This window comes from Danio rerio, chromosome 25 (genome assembly GCF_052040795.2).
Source record: "Danio rerio strain M-AB ecotype USA chromosome 25, GRCz13ab, whole genome shotgun sequence".
Taxonomy (NCBI): Eukaryota; Metazoa; Chordata; class Actinopteri; order Cypriniformes; family Danionidae; genus Danio; species Danio rerio.
In genome coordinates, this window is record NC_141045.1 from 11,828,381 (window position 1) to 11,845,000 (window position 16,620).

Below are 16,620 nucleotides of genomic sequence, written 5' to 3' on the forward strand. Positions count from 1 at the left end.
AGTGTTTTAGTAATGTTACTAATGTTCATAGTAGTGTTTTAGAAATGTTACTGATGTTCGAAGTAGTGTTACTAATGCTCTTAGTAGTGTTTAAGTGTTTCTATTGTTCGTAGTAGTGTTTTAGTAGCGTTACTGATGGAGTGTTACGGATATTCTTAGTAGTATTTTAGTAGTGTAGTAGTATTACTGATGTTTATAGTAATGTTACTGATGTGCTTCCGAGTGTTGTAGTAGTGTAGCAGTATTACTGATGCTCTTGGTAGTGTAAATAACCACAGACTGAAGAAATTAACCCTTGCTTCCTGATGTTTTAGTAGTATAGTAATGTTACTGATGTTCATAGTAATGTTACTGATGCTCTTAGTAGTGTTTTAGTAGTATAGTAATGTTACTGATGTTCATAGTAATGTTACTGATGCTCTTAGTAGTGTTTTAGGAGTATAGTATTGTTCCTGATGTTCTTTGTAGTGTAAATAACCACAGATTAAACACAAATTAACCCTTACTTACTGCTGTTTTAGTAGTATTTTGTCTAATTTAGTTAGTTTTACGGCAATCTGAAGCTTCTTAGACGAAATTCAACATTTACTTAATCACATTTATGACTAAGATAAATACCTGGCTTAATCTACATTAAGTCTTGTTTGAACAATAATGTTATTTCTATAAAACCCCTTTGAGACTTCTCTCATGAATGATGCATTATGTTCGGACATGAACTTCCTTTTCACCGGTGATATGACAGATTTAAAAAGAGGGTTCCTCATTGGTTCCCAAACAAATCTGCAGCCCTTAGACAATAGCAGGTGGCAGCAAAAACATTTGATTTCCTGCAACAGGTTTTTCCATTTCCACCAGGTCACGCTTTGCTCTTCTCAGAATACACATCTGCTCCATCAGGAAAACACAGACGGCCCTGACCCAACATTTGTTATCCCCTCTTTTCCTACGTGCTGTTTGCAGATGTGGTGTTTGTCCAGCATATTAACTGATGACTGGACCACAGTTCAGGGACACGTGAGGAAATTCATGAAATATCAATAAAGGCAAATGTGTGAGGACAAAATAGAACACCGGTAGCTGTATTTTTCAATATGAGTAAGAAACAAATGCAATATTAAAATCGAATTAATGATCAAAAGCTCACAAAAGGAAAAAGTGTTAGAATTTGTTTCATTTCGGGACATCATAATGTGTTTTGTTTTTGCTAATAGTTTTTACCTTGACTCACAAAAGACACCCACAATATTTTTTAATATAGTGTAAACATTGTTAGGATACTAAAAACCATTCATATACAGTTGAAGTCAGAATTATTAGCCCCCCTTTGAATTATTTTTCTTTTTTAAATATTTCCCAAATGATGTTCAACAGAGCAAGGAAATTTTCACAGTATTTCTGATAATATTTTCTCTTCTGGAGAAAGTCTTGTTTGTTTTATTTCGGCTAGAAAAAAATGCAGTTTTTAATTTTTTTTTAAACATTTTAAGGTCAAAATTACTATCCTGTTAAAGCTTTATATATTTTTTAAATATGTAGAATAAACCATCATTAAACAATAACTTGCCTAATAACCCTAACCTGCCTAATTAACCCAGCTAAGCCTTTAAATGTCACTTTAAGCTGTATAGAAATGTCTTGAAAAATATCTTGTCAAATATTTACTGTCATCATGGCAAAGATAAAAATAATTAAGTTATTAGAAATGAGTTATTAAAACTATAATGTTTAGAAATGTGTTGAAAAAAATCTTTTCTCCGTTAAACAGAAATTGGGGAGAAAATATAAACATAAAATAAAAAGGGGGGCGAATAATTCTGACTTCAACTGAAAGTTGTATAAAAAAAGCTAATTGGTATTTTCTGGTTGATAATCATTTTTGGCATTTTAATTCACCTGTAATTTGGCACAAATTTTCATAAAACTTATTGTACACATTTAAGCGGTATTCAACAATAATACGAGCTTGTTTGTTTGTTTATTTGTTAAAAAAACAATTATTATCAATTCAATTTTTTTAACCTTTCTTGCAGTGTCATAAGGAGCTGTGAATACTAGGGGTTAAAAGACTTTTTTTTTTGGAAGTCGACTTTTATGTAATTAAAGTCGAGTCAACATTGAATAGTCGCAGGTGACATTATCCATAAAACACAAGATGCAAATGTTTGGCAACACTCCACAATTTGCGATTTACTTGCAGGAAAAAATATTTGCATGTTGTTTAACAGTGTTAAAATCCAGCAAAAACAATGCAACGTTATCGATGACTGATTTTAGTGAAAAACAAATGCACTGTCAACAGTTTTATTTCGTTAATAATGCCACATTAGCACCCTGGCTATTTTTACTGAATACTATTTTTTCTAAATAAATGCAGCCAACACATTGATCACTGCAGGTTCTAGTAAGAATGTAGTAAGAACAGATATTTTACAGCAGACTATTAAAGTTGCCTAGTCGATGCAACCACTAGCACAGGGCTATTGAATTAGTTTGTCATAGGGGCCAGTTTATGAAAAGCATCACAAATGAGGGGCAGAAAAGATTTGACTTGCAATATGAGTGATAACACAACAGTAATATAAGAGCCCATCTGCTGTATTTTCGCTCCTTAAGACACCCACGTTGGCTTTTTCTACATTAAAACGTTAATATATTGTATTTTGAAACTACGCTACATCAAGGCATTGTACAATGTGGCTTTTTTGAAAACATATTCAAATGTTGTGTTTCGAAGCACAACAAAATCAGTGTATTGCTCAAGTAGGCTTCATCAACATTCAGACACATTCATATGTTATGTTTTGAACTGCATAACAATTAGGGATGCAACAATTATATATTTCGGTACTACGATTATAGTCTGAAGAATAATCATAGTTTCACGGTTATCCTGAATATTATGCATTTATTGAATTCAAAACACTTAGTTTAAAAAATTACAAGAAAACTGCTTATATCTGTCTTGCGTATTGCTGCTCAGTAACCAAATACAGCACAAAATATTAATAAAAAGAACAGTCACCTCACAAAACACCTCAGTCTATTTCTCTCTTTAGACTTAAAATAAATGAAATGGTTTTTGATTTAAACATGAGTGATAATTTTACAATGAAAATAAATGACAATGATTAAATAAATAAAATAAGAATAAATAAAAAATGGTATTTGTCTAATGTTAATTTTAGCTATATATTAGCGAAGAATTTAAATGAATTCTGCGTTCATACATAATCATTTTATAATTTGTAATAACTCGTCTAACGTATCTTTTGTTGACATTGCACTGAAAGCCACACACAACTCCCACCACCACAGCATGAGATCATTTCTACTGTGTGCGTCTAGAGGACGTGAGTGCGTCGGTCCGTTGCGAGCAGTATGGGCACAATATGCGCACATCTCCATTGGAAATAATTCAATTCAATTCAGCTTTATTTGTATAGCGCTTTTAAAATGTCGATTGTGTCAAAGCAGCTTCACATAAATGGTCATAGTAAATTAGAACATGGTAATTCAGTTTTTAGTGTTTAAGTTCAGTTTAGCTACGTTCAGTGTGGTTTAAAATCATTACTGAGAGTCCAAACACTGAAGAGCAAATTCATCGATGGGTAGCTCGACCAATCCCAAACCATGCAAGCTAGAGGCATCAGCGAGGAGGGAAAAAAAAAACTTCACAGATTGGCGAATAAAGAAAAAAAAACCTTGAGAGAAACCAGACTATGTTGGGCACGACCATTTTAATTTCTCTGCTGGCCAAATGTCTTGAGCAGAGCTGCAGTCTCAAATAATGAACTTGTGTGCGGAAAAGAAACAATATGTGAACAACCTGCTGCTGTTGTTAATCCAGTGTGCGTGCGTATTGGCATAACTTTGTTTAGGTGCAGCAGTTTTGTTCCATGCAACAGAAACGCATTGAGAAGCCTTTATGATTAATTATCCGTAATGACTTAAAGTGCGGTTAATAGTGAAATCGGCTAATCATTGCATCCTTATTAACGATATCAGTGCATTGTATAAAACACCTTTTCTACAAACATATCCAAATGTTTTCGGCTGCTTGCGCCACTCGCTTTATGTCAGGTGACTCACTCTCTGCACAGCCCGTGCTGTATTGAACAGACACACGTCACTTCATAACTATAGCGGCCATTTTTCGACTGAATTAAATTCATTTTTGATGTCTTGGTCACTATTTTGAGGGCCGAAACAAATTGCCTCGGGCGCCGGGTTCCAATTGAACAGCCCTGCTCTATCATATACTTGTATGATTTTCAAATAAATAATGCTACAGATCCAAATCAACTACACAAAATGACATTATCAACACAAAAAATTACATTTAAATTTATTAAAATATACACTATCATTTTAAAAAGTTGTATTTATTATTGAAAGTGCATTAAATTAGTCAAAAGTTGAATTAGAAAAAGTGACTTCACTGTCTATCAGCAGATTTATCCATTACATTAAATACTAATAATAATAATATCTAAAAGCTATGATTAAGTTTAACAAAACAAAACCAACTTTAGCCACCCAGGTTTTTGAGAATCACTGGTTTAGATCTTCAATATTTGTTTGCATGATGGTTGTCTCATCCTTTCTTTATTATTTTACCTCCAACACAACAAGCATTTACCTAGTGGGGTCTTTTGCGAGCTGTAAAATGTTTCAGCACAATCCACACCCACATCCTCTCACACACACACACACACACACACACACACACACACACACACACACACACACACACACACACAGAGACCAAGGTGGGGGTGGGATCGTGCTGGGACTGTTCCCCATCTCCACTGAGGAGCTGTGTTTATTTGTTCAGAGTGGAATGCAGGACACTTGAAAAATCTCATTCCCTGAGAACTATTCAGATTGCCTCACAGGCCAAAAGGCTGACACTTTTACAAAGATGCAGTAGAGAAAGTGGTGAAAGAACAAGATTGAGTAAAAAATTAAATATATGTGTTGACAGAAGTTGAGGGGTCTCATAAGAAAACCTGACCTGAGTGCAAAACAGATCATTTCTCTGCGTTCACAAATTTAGATGTAAGCCAACACCTAAACCTTTGAATCGTTTGATAAAAATATGCAAGAAAAAAAAGGTCTGGGAATTCTTGAGATGTATAGACTCACTGTTGGGCTGGCGCTCTTGGCCAAGCACCTGGATGTCCATCGGCGAGTAAATGCCGTTGAGAATTTCCCTGTGCTTCTCTCCGCTGTGTTTGTTGCAGGCGTGGATGGATCGGGTCTGCCAGTCGGTCCAGTAGAGCGTTTCGTCGTAAAGGGTGAGGGCGAACGGGTGGGTGAGGGAACCCTCCACCACAGCCTCCCTGTAAACGTCAACACATAGATGTAAAAACAAACACCCCTCAAATAAAACAACATCTGTAGCATTTGTGGATCCTAAAATGATAAATGAGCATTTAAAAGTGACAGCAAATGTTAATAATATTCCAAAAGATATGTCCATGTCCATAAAGAATGTCCATTTCAAAAAATGTAGCACAATGTACTAAAAATACAAGTACTAAATTAGCATGCTATACAGATTTCTGAAGAATTATTCAAAACAGAAGTAATGGCGAACAAAAACGACAACAAAAATGAAATCAGTACATTTAAATACTTGAATGAAATTATAAATATATATACACGAATTATATCAAAATGAATTCATTATTATTATAATTTTTTGTTTATTTCTAATACATCTTTTAATATATAATTTTTTTGAAGTGTTAACACTAAACCATTTAAAAAACAACAACAGAAAATGTATATGTTAAGGCTGGGCGATAAATCGAAAAGTTATCGAAATTGACATTTAAAACCTATAATGATTGAATTTTTTCAAGTAAACTTTTTCAACTACTTTCCCTACCAAGCGTGGAGTCACGTGACCCCTTTCTGTTAAGGCTGAATTATACTTATTTTATTTTGATTTATACTTATTATATTATTATGATATACGTCTGCCAAGGGCACGAGTACAGTCTGGCGCTGCCTTTGCATACCCGCGCACCTCTAATATGTACTTACTCGTCACAATGACGTGTAGCTCAAGCTTTGTGATTGGACAGTTTAGTATCTGTGACGACGGTGGGCGGTGTTTAAGGCTGTGTTTCAATTTCAATTATTCAGCGTTGATGTTCAATAAAATATTATAGTTAGTAGATAGTTTGTGTTTACTTCAATTTTAAAATCAAGTAATACATTGAAAAATCTCTCACTTGTATTATGTGAGCTTATTTACAATATATATTTTGTCAGTGAACTATGAGGGGAAAAAACATAAAATAAATGAATATTCGTTCTTTAATCATAATAGAACTAAAATGTTCAATTAATCGAGATTCTGATTTTAGGCCAAATTGCTCCTGAAATTGAGTTTCAAAGTGCATGTTTTTAAAAATGAGAGCATTATCATTTCAGTCTCAGTTTGTGAAAAGAGTGACATCTTGCACACATACAATGTGTTCAATCTTTAGTACACAAGTACGCACGAGAAATTGGCAACCAAACATCTTTGTTATTGTAGATTATTTGCTAAAATGGCAATCTACTGATCTGCCATGCATAAAACAGCGTTTTTAGTCAATTTTATAGTCAAAAGTCTCATTTTGATAATAGTATGCACACTTTTCAAAATTAAAATGTATTTTGATAAAATAATTTTGGTTTTGGAAATCTTAAATAAATTAAAAAAAAATGTTTGAAAACCAAATGTTCACCAAATTTGGAGCCCATTGTTTTTATTTCAGAAAAAAACCTTAGGCCAACATGACAATGAGTAATGGCCCGTTTCCACTGAGTGGTACAGTCTGGTACGAGTCACCTTTATCAGGCTTGCGTTTCCACTGCCAAAAGGGTACCAATGGTGGATGTGGTGGGTATAACATTAAGTTTCAGTCAACTTCATTGTTGCTCAAGGAAAGTCACAGTAAAGCTGAAAAGGTTGTTTACATACCATATGAGAAGCACTTCTCATAGAATAGTCCACAAGGCAATGATAATAGTTAATCATGGAAATTTGTTCATGTTTTAGGTTGCTGAAAGAATCATTTGCTCCTTTGTTTTCCAGAGCTTCTCCTTTGCTTTTTTAAACTTCTCTCTTTGTTTTTTCGCATGTCAGTCTCGCGTTTGTCCATTTCAGAAAGGATGTCAGAAGCACTTCAATAATCACACGCACGGTATTATAAGCAGCTCAAGAAGTTCATTATTTCAAATATAGACGCACATCGACCGCATGCGAGCTCTCTCAAGAAAGTGAAACCACTCGCTCTTTAGACACCCTTGTAAGCAATGACAAGGCACAGGGTGGATTCTGCTCTATTTTTCTTGACTTTGTGGCTGTTCATCAAGATGACAAGATTTATTTAAGCTCGGGTCAACCATGGCTCATTATTATATGTATATATTATTACGGTGTAATGTCTCTGCTGTGTATTTAAAAATGGAGCTTCCTTTGTTTTCATTCTCGTGGCTTGTGCATGAGCTAGAGACGCTTCTCTGTAAACCAATAGCGCTCAGCTGCATGTGTTGCTCAGCCTTTTGGTAACCTTTTGTTGTACAGTATGGTTAGCTTTTTGGTACCATTTGATAGTGGAAACGCCCATAGAAGCGTACCAAACCGTACCATTCAGTGGAAACTGCCCATAATTGAAAAAACTTTAACTCCTTAACCAGCAAAATTTCCTCAGTCATAAAAAGTCCAATTAGACCACCAATAATAAGTACAAGCTAGTCTGAACCAGCTTCTCGAGCTGGTCTTTTCAGCAGGGACTGTGCATTCCAAAGCAGAATGCTTTATGGTTCCAGTCGGGATTCTTTATATGGGAAGTAATTCTACTCGGCTTCAGTGAGGGACTCTGGTCCTCCAACATGTCTTCATTTCAAAGACTGAAGAGGCCTACAGGTATTACCCTTTCCAAAAGGCATATAGAATGTGAATTTAAGACCACAACAACAAGCCAACAACATCAAGCGAGGACTGAGGTCTTTTTTAGACCCTTCAGGAAATCTGGAGCTCATGCGAAACTCAACCTCCCCCCACCTTCATCCCTTCAGGAGGGGGCTCTTTTCCAAGAAGAAGGGGGGAATTAAACAAATCAGGCTGTCATCGACCTGTAAGGCCGCATCTGTTTCGGTCGTTAGTAAGAAGTCATCGGCGAGCGCTAACAGTACAGCTGCCCTTATGAAGTCAAGTTCCCTCAGAGTACATCGGAGCACGTTATAGCTGCGTCTGTCCGGCCCGAATGGCGGCTTTCTGAACAGATCAAAGCAACAAGTGTTCAGAAGCGCAATGCCAGAGAAGCGCCGCTCATCAATCACCGAGCTGCAGAGGGGATACATTTTCCTGGTTAAGACGAGGGGAGAGTCGTGTGCGTGAGTTTGCATGGAAGAGTTAGACTTGACATGTTGTTCACCCTCCCCATTTTTAATAGCGTGTGACGAACAGTGGAATAGAAATGGGGGGGGGGGGTGTCAAGACTTGAATTGTAATTACAACCAGATTTCTTTTACACGCACTTTTGTAGCAGCAAATTGAAACGGCTATTAAAGGTGTCTGAAGGGCTTTTTTGTTTTAGAAACAACTGTCGGCGAGTGTTTAAAAGAGGAGCGCTAACAAATTTACATTAAGATCTGACAGTGAGCAGATTCGCCTGTGTTCTTCAGCCAATTCTGTGCGAAGCTCCTTAAATGTAGTGCTTAATGCCGCAAATGTCATTAAGAGGTCAGGTTGAAGTATGCGCCACTGATCAACAGATGTACGACGACTGCAATTACTCAACTCAGATTCTCTCCAGATGACAACAGGGAGAATTACTCTGGACATCCCTTCATTGTTTTTTTTAGGATATAGAGCAAATGTAGGCAAACAATAGCTAAGCTATAGTAAATTATTACTTTGAAGAAAATATTGAAACAGAACAACATGCAATTAATAATCTAAATAAATGGAATTTGGGAATAGAGAAACAGAATCAAAATTTTAATTGTAAATTCCAACTGCTTGTTAACGCAAGTTTCTAATCAGCCGATCACATGGTAGCAACTTAATGGATTTAGGCATGTAGACATGGTCAAGACGATCTGCTGCAGTTTAAACTGAGCATCAGAATGGGGAAGAAAGGTGATTTAAGTGACTTTGAACATTGCATGGGCATTAGTGCCAGAGGGACTGGTCTAAGTGTCTCAGAAACTGCTGACCTACTGGGATTTTCATACACAAAATCTCTAGGGTTTGCAGAGAATTGTCCGAAAAAGAGAAAATATCCAGTGAGCGGCAGTTTTGCTAATACCTTGTTGATGCCAAAGGTCAGAGGAGAATGGCCAGACTGGTTTAAGTGGAGAGAAAGGCAACAGTAACTCAAATGACAAATAAAATTGAACAATAGATGATTCGAAAAATGTTGCCTGGTCTGCTGAGTCTCGGTTTGGATGGGAGGGTCAGAATTTGGCGTTAACAACATGAAAGCAAGGATCTATCCTGCCTTGTATCAACAGTTCACGCTGCTGCTGGTGGTGGTGTAATGGTGTGGGGGATAATTTCTTGGCTAACTTTGGGCCCATTAGTACCAATTGGGCATCTTGTCAACGCCGCAGCCTACCTGAGTATTGTTGCTGACCTTGTCCATACTTTTATGACCAGTGTGTTACAAATATCTAATGAATATTTCCAGCACCTTTTTGAATCTATGCCATAAAAGATCAAGGCAGTTCTGAAGGCAAAAGTGGGTCCAACCCAGTACTAGTAAGGTGTCGTAATAAAGTGGTTAGTGAGTTTTTCAACACTGTCTTTATAGATTTTTTTGAAAATGTACTAAAGTAAACAAAACATACAAAATTATGAAATAATAAATAAAAGAAACAACAATAAAAATTACAATTACAAGTATATAAATAAACAAATGGATGAACACATACAATTCAAAGGTATCAAAACAATGATAGATTAATAGCAGATGATACAAGATAGAAATTATATAGACAGAAGATTCGTATCGGAATCCTTCAGAAATCCTACAAAGCGATTCCATATTTTGAAAAACGTTTCTGATTTATACTATTTATATATTTATAGTTTAAACTATATTACATTAGAACTCTCAATAAACAAAGGATCGGGAATACTACTTTAAAAAAAATAAGGAACACAATTATGAATTTTAGATTAAAAACATATTTAAAATAAATACTTCATAAAAAAAAGAGGATTAATTATTACTTAATATAAATTTTTATATTTATTTGACTTGCTTTGGCAGTCGAAGAACTTTAATAGTCTAAGAATCGCTGATTTAATACATTAAAAATAAACAACTTTTTAACTGATTTTTAATTGATTTAATCAATAATAATCAAATTTAATAAAGGTTATTTTACAAACAACATTAGAAACTAAGGCCACTTCAAGCTGACTTATCTTTGACACTAAACCGCAATGTAATTTTCAACCATACTACATACACACACTTATACATTTGATAATACAGACTAGAACTTCCACTTTAAGTAGTTTAAATTAAAAACTAATTTTGTTATTTTAAAATCAATTTAGAGAATAATATTATTGAGTCGCATCTCTAGATACAAGTCAGGCTTCTCTTTCACTGGCGTTTGCTGGCCTGGTCAGACCGCACGACTCCTGCAGATCGACTAGCAATGCAAAAATCACAACACAGCAGAAGGCCCGACATACCTTTCTTTATTTCATTCCCATAATGCCAGGCGGAATCGGGTTACAGTGGTATATGGCAGGGAGGTCATCTCAAGTTAATAGTGGGCGGAAGTAGGGAGGGGGGTTCCAAGTCGGGTCTATGTGCAGGCTAAGTGTTTAGATTGGGCCACAGACCCCACACACCGCTCAATTTTTAAAGGTGAAGAAATACAAGGAGTTAAATTGAGGATGAGAGAAAAAGAGTTGAGGAAACTGACCGAGAAGTTCCGTCTAAGTTGGCTCTGTGGATGAAGCTGAGTTTGGCATCGGCCCAGTAGAGTTTCTGCTCGTCCAGGTCAATGGTGAGTCCGTTGGGCCAGTAGATCTGCTTCTGGACAATGATTTGGCGATTGCTGCCATCCATTCCGGCCCTCTCTATTCTTGGCTCCTCCCCCCAGTCGGTCCAATACATATACCTGTGAAGAAGGAAAACAAGGCATCAATAACTGGGCTTTTCACCAGTGGGAAGAGTACTGAAAAATCATACTCAAGAAAAAGTACCACTTCCCAAAATGTAGTGCAAGTAGAGTAAAAGTATCTGTTTTAAATATTACTCAAAGTATGAATAAAAAGTAGGCCTTTATAGTAGGCCAGTATTACACTATGAAAGGTTGATGCGTTTACAAGCCGTGTGTGTGTGTGTGTGTGTGTGTGTGTGTGCTTGTGTGTGTGTGTGTGTGTGTGTGTGTGTACGTGTTTTTGTGACATATCAGGACACAAATCTGTATAATGACATGGGTATGACACAGGTATTACAAAAAGGAGGTGAAATATGAGGACAATGGTGACGTCCTCATTTCTTAAAATGCTTATAAATCCTACAGAATGAGTTTAATCAGAGGGTAAAGCTGCACACAGTCTCCTGTGATGGTTGGGTTTAGGGGTGGGGTGGGGTGAGGGCAATACAATATACGGTTTGGACAGTATAAGATGAATGGAAACCTATGTAATGTCGCCACCTTTCACGAAAACAAACATGTGTGTGTGTGTGTGTGTGTGTGTGTGTGTGTGTGTGTGTGTGTGAAAATGTAACATTCTGTAGTGAATTTAGACATCGTTTAAGGTCTCATACAGTAAACATCTATCATCTTTTCATTAGTGACATGGAGTAGAGGTCTGCAAGGGGCGATTTTTTTTAGTCCCGCACCTGCCTGGATTTTTTCCGCACCAGAGCGCTCCAGCTGTATATTCACCCTTTGTTCATCCGCTGCCCACTTAGAATAATTTTCGACCCGACCTGACTGTTCCCGCTAAATTTAGATCTGGTTTCCAAAATCTCACGTTTAAATTGGGTACTACCAAAAGAGAGAGATAACAGATAAAACTGTAGGTTGTGCAAGGATTTTAAGCTAAATGTTAGTTTTGTTTTGCCCTTTGCAATGAGACATGAGTGCCGCCTTAGACCTGAGGTTCCAGCCCTATGACTGCTAAAGGGTAAAACTTTGAGGTATTATCACTTTGCGCAAAGGGTACATTTTTAACAGATGGAAAAGACTCCTATTCATCACTTGCCTGATGTGGATTTCCTTACAGTAAACTGACCGGTTTCTAATGCGAACTGAACGTCCTTCAAAGACAGAGCATCTTTACTTTGCCCTCCCATGTTGGTAAAGCCAACTCTGAGGACCGTTAAGCAGATAATGCATGCACAGATTAAAATATGTGTAACAGTCGCAAGCACTGGCTGTACTGGTGCTCAATAAGAATGAGGAAAACGCACATATGCTGCTCCGAAAAATCGTCGAGACTCAGGAACGCTGTATGGTTAGACTGCCCGCTCCCATTTAAATTACACCACAGTTACTGACCGCTACCGCGTTTTATTCGGAAACTTATTCCCACGCCGCCAGAAATCTTGTCAGGTCCCACAGTAAAGCCGCAGGAATGAAGACCTCTAACATGGAGTCCAAACAGTCTCTCGGTCAATATTGATAATCCTAAGAACCATTATTAATGATTGAGTACCAATAACAATTGATCAACAGAACAGCAAATCAGCACGATGAAAATAATTTCTGAAGTGGAGACTAGAGTATTGGCGCTTGAAATTCAGCTTTGAATCACAGCAATTAATCAAGTTTTAAAGGACTACTTAAATAGTTATAACATTTCACAATTTTGACTGCATTTTCGATCAAATAAATACAGCCTAAAGACTTTAAATATGTATTATTAATCCCAAACTTTTGACCTGTATTCTGCATTTTGCAATATCTATAAACCATGCAATCAGTAAACACTCACTTAAGAACAGCAGAGTTTGCAGTGGTTTGCATATCGACTGGAAGTTGCTCAAGGTTATTCAGCAAGGATTTGGAGTTAGACTAAACAAATGTTTCAAGAGCAGGCTGTTTTCAAAAGCAAACCCTATCAGCGTTATATTTGCCAGAGCCTGTCTCACATGAAACACTTTATACAAGAGATACAAAACACAGCAACCAAACCCAAGCACATGCTCAACAACCCTAATCTTCTTTATTGGCAAAAAGCCTTTTTGTGCCTTCAGGAAATACTAGCAGTCAGTTCAAATTTGCATTGAGAGTAACAGGTCATAAACCCGCCAGAGTAGCCTGACAAATGTCAAATATTTTAAGGGCTTGTGGGTAGAATTTAGAAAGCCTTGTTATTTGTGATACCGGTGCATAAAGTCTGAGTTATTATCTGTTAAAATGCGAAAACCAGTTAGGTTGGTGTCACTGATATGGTGCAATGAATCAAAAACCATGTATTAGGAAGATTTTCAACCCATAGCGAATTTAATTTGATCATTTCCCTCATACAAAGCTACTTCAGAACACTTATGGTTGTTATTATTATATAAAAATAGAGTGCAAATCTTGTTAACCAACCAATTGTTGCAGCTAAAATAATAATAACAATAATAATAAAAATAATAATAATAATAATAGCAGTAACAACATAGCATCAACTACTTTTCAACATTACCACTACTTTTCAAAATCTACTTTCAAGCTTACTAAAAAAAAAGATGGTGAAATAATGTCTTCCTATACCTTATGTTAAGTTAAATTATAGATGACTATTACAGATAGCTCAACATATTTAAAACCTTTCACTGTACATGAAGCTGTATTTGTCTTGACGGCGTATCAGTGAAACGCTAACTGGCTTTATCAGAAGCAGTAAAGTTGTTTTATGCCTTCCTTAACTAGAACAATGCCCTGTTCATGCTGTAATGGATTATGTGTGTAAGTCTAGCCCATTAAAAAAAAACATCTGAGTAAAAATGATAACATAAAAACAAGAAAGATTATAATTTGTCCCCGAGTGCTTAAATATGTTCAATAGTGCTCAGCATGAATGAGCACACCCCTCACAGAGCTCTTTTTCAATTAATATTTTCTACAAGATGCTTTAAAATAATATATTTGTGCGTATTCATTAGATTAGTCAGTACCAAAGCCAAAAATGGAACTAATCTAACAAAAAGAAATAAATAATAATATAAATCATGAAAAAAAAATCATAAAGGGGGGGGGGGGGGTAGGGGTTGGATACAGAGAACCATAAAAAAATAAATTTTGTTGAAATTGTGTACTTAGTAATTTTTTATACAAGTTTTTTTTTATTTAAATGTATTCTCTTTTTAATCCTAAAGATTTTACGTGACTAAACTCCTATTTTCACTAATGTTAGCCGACAATAATATAAGTTTCTGGCACTGCAGCATCTCGTTGTCATATTTATTTTGCATTGTATGCTGATTTTATTCAACAAAACTAGCATAAGCCGAGTGTTTAGTGCGAGTAGGAGCTGCTTTGCCGTATGCTGAATTCAGTAAGTGACTGTTATCATCAATAGCGTTACCTGATTAGCACAAAAGTTCAGAACATTCAAAAACAGAAAAAAACTTAATATTAACTATGAAATGTTCTGCCTTTGTGCTTTGTTTTCTTTGTTTGCTCGTTACTACACCCGTAGACAGCGCTGAAGTCCCGCATCTTCACGTAATAACACTGTCTTGACTAGTGCGGTTGAATGACATTTGTCCTGGGAGCACTGTACCAATGTGGCGGCGCTATTGACGCATGCTGAGGGTCCCTATGCGATATCTAGTGTATATATCTATGTGTTTAGATTATGTGCACATTTTTTGATGTTTCCCCCAGTTTGTTTGTAATGGTTTGCTCCGCTTATCGTAGGACTTTTTAAAAGTTATTATTACAGGGGTGACTTTGGCGAGAATCCAAAATTAAAGTATAAAGAATGGAGAAAAACTATTTATTGATTGATTTTTTTTTTTTTTAAGTTTTTCAGTTTATTGTGCAAGAGCATCCAGAAATGTTATTTAAATGATGGTAACTGTTTAAATGAATTTGAAATATGAACAAAAATAATTGTTTGTCAAACTGATTCAAAAGATTACACCCAAAACTGTTACAGTTGTGTGACTAGACTACATCCAATTGTGTCAAAATGACATCCATGTGTCAAAAAAACGCACAAACTGCCAAAAAGAAAAGAGAAATAGAGAGAAAAGAGGACAAAAACAAACAACAGTCAAGCAGCAAAAATGCATAAAGAGAAGCATTCGCCCAAGGAAGCTGCGATAACTTCGTGGCGTACAGGCTACGACACCAAGCGTGTCGCCAAAGGAAACACTTATCAAGCCTCATGCCAGCAGGGAGACCAAGCATGAAAACGCAACCAGCCCTTCCTCCCGTGAGATGCATCCTATTAGCCTGCTTGTGGCTCCAACGTTTGTGCAGGATTTTTCTCAATTAGGAACTTAAGCATTACAGCGCTGCACGAAATCTGACAGCTGACAGAACAAAGAGACGGCTGAACAGTGGTTTGAGAAGAAAAGCAAATAACAAGGACAATAACTCTTCCAATGTCACTCTGTAATTGAGGCTCATAACTGAGACTTCGGCTTCAAATTTAGCAACTTATTAGCCGGGGATAAGTCAGAATGGCTGGCTAATTGGCTAGCCGCTTAAGAAAACCGCTGTTGAGAAGTTAAAAACCACAGTTAAAGCTGTCAAATAAGTGACAAAAAGTGAGTCTATTTGTTTGAAATTCATTAAATTCAATAAGGATGCAAGCAATAAAAGAATATTGTGTAAAGGCGGATTAAGTTGGTCACGTCAACTAGCTCACTGAACAAGACAAGTTGCTTGGATTAGTTCTTGTTACAAATTTGTATTATTTCGATACGTGACCTCTCATTTAAGGCTGATTTATACTTCATATATGTTCATTCTTTATATGTGATCCACATCGCATACCTTGCACGTAATCGTGAATTTATAATTCTGTGTGCTGTTTTTGTTGCTCTGCAATAACACTTATAATCATAGCTCTAAAATGCGATATGATCATTTAAATAAAGTGCACACTTTCGGTTTCATTTTGACTTCATTTTGAAGTGCTTGTTCCTACTTCGCACGCGGCTCCCAAACAATCACTCTATGCCACAAACTGAATATTATTTACAACTGTATTACCTGTTACTCGCAACATATGCAGGTTCTGTTCGCTAAAGTAGACGTGCGCACATCTATCATTAAGTAGAGTGCGTGCCCGCCCTCTCTGAGATAACAGCTCATGGTTAGCAGCTCACGTGACTGGTGATTTCCCGATCGCGAAAACATTATTATGTTAAGACAAAAATGACATTTTTAGGTGAATTATACCTTATAAATACAGTATGTGACTCATTCAACATCATTTGGAGGTGTCAATGTCACTGAGCAACGTGTGTGAAACAATGAAAAGACTCGTGCAGCCGCCTTTTCTTCTCTCCTGAACTTGAAAATATGATTGACAGAATCGTAGAAATGTTGGATTAAGATCGTCTAGGGGATCAAATCGAGATCGCGATCTTTTAACGATTAATTGTGCAGCTCTAATACAAAGTACTA

General features: G+C 36.4%; 1 protein-coding gene across 2 annotated transcripts in view; it reads right to left on the bottom strand.

The window, feature by feature from the left end:
• Positions 1-16,620, bottom strand: part of lrp5 (low density lipoprotein receptor-related protein 5) — a 127,145-nt gene that overhangs the window by 70,867 nt on the left and 39,658 nt on the right. For both annotated transcript variants that reach the window (NM_001430956.2, NM_001177458.3), the window contains 2 exon segments: positions 5,149-5,345; positions 10,954-11,151. In NM_001430956.2, the coding sequence (NP_001417885.2) occupies positions 5,149-5,345; positions 10,954-11,151 (395 nt within the window).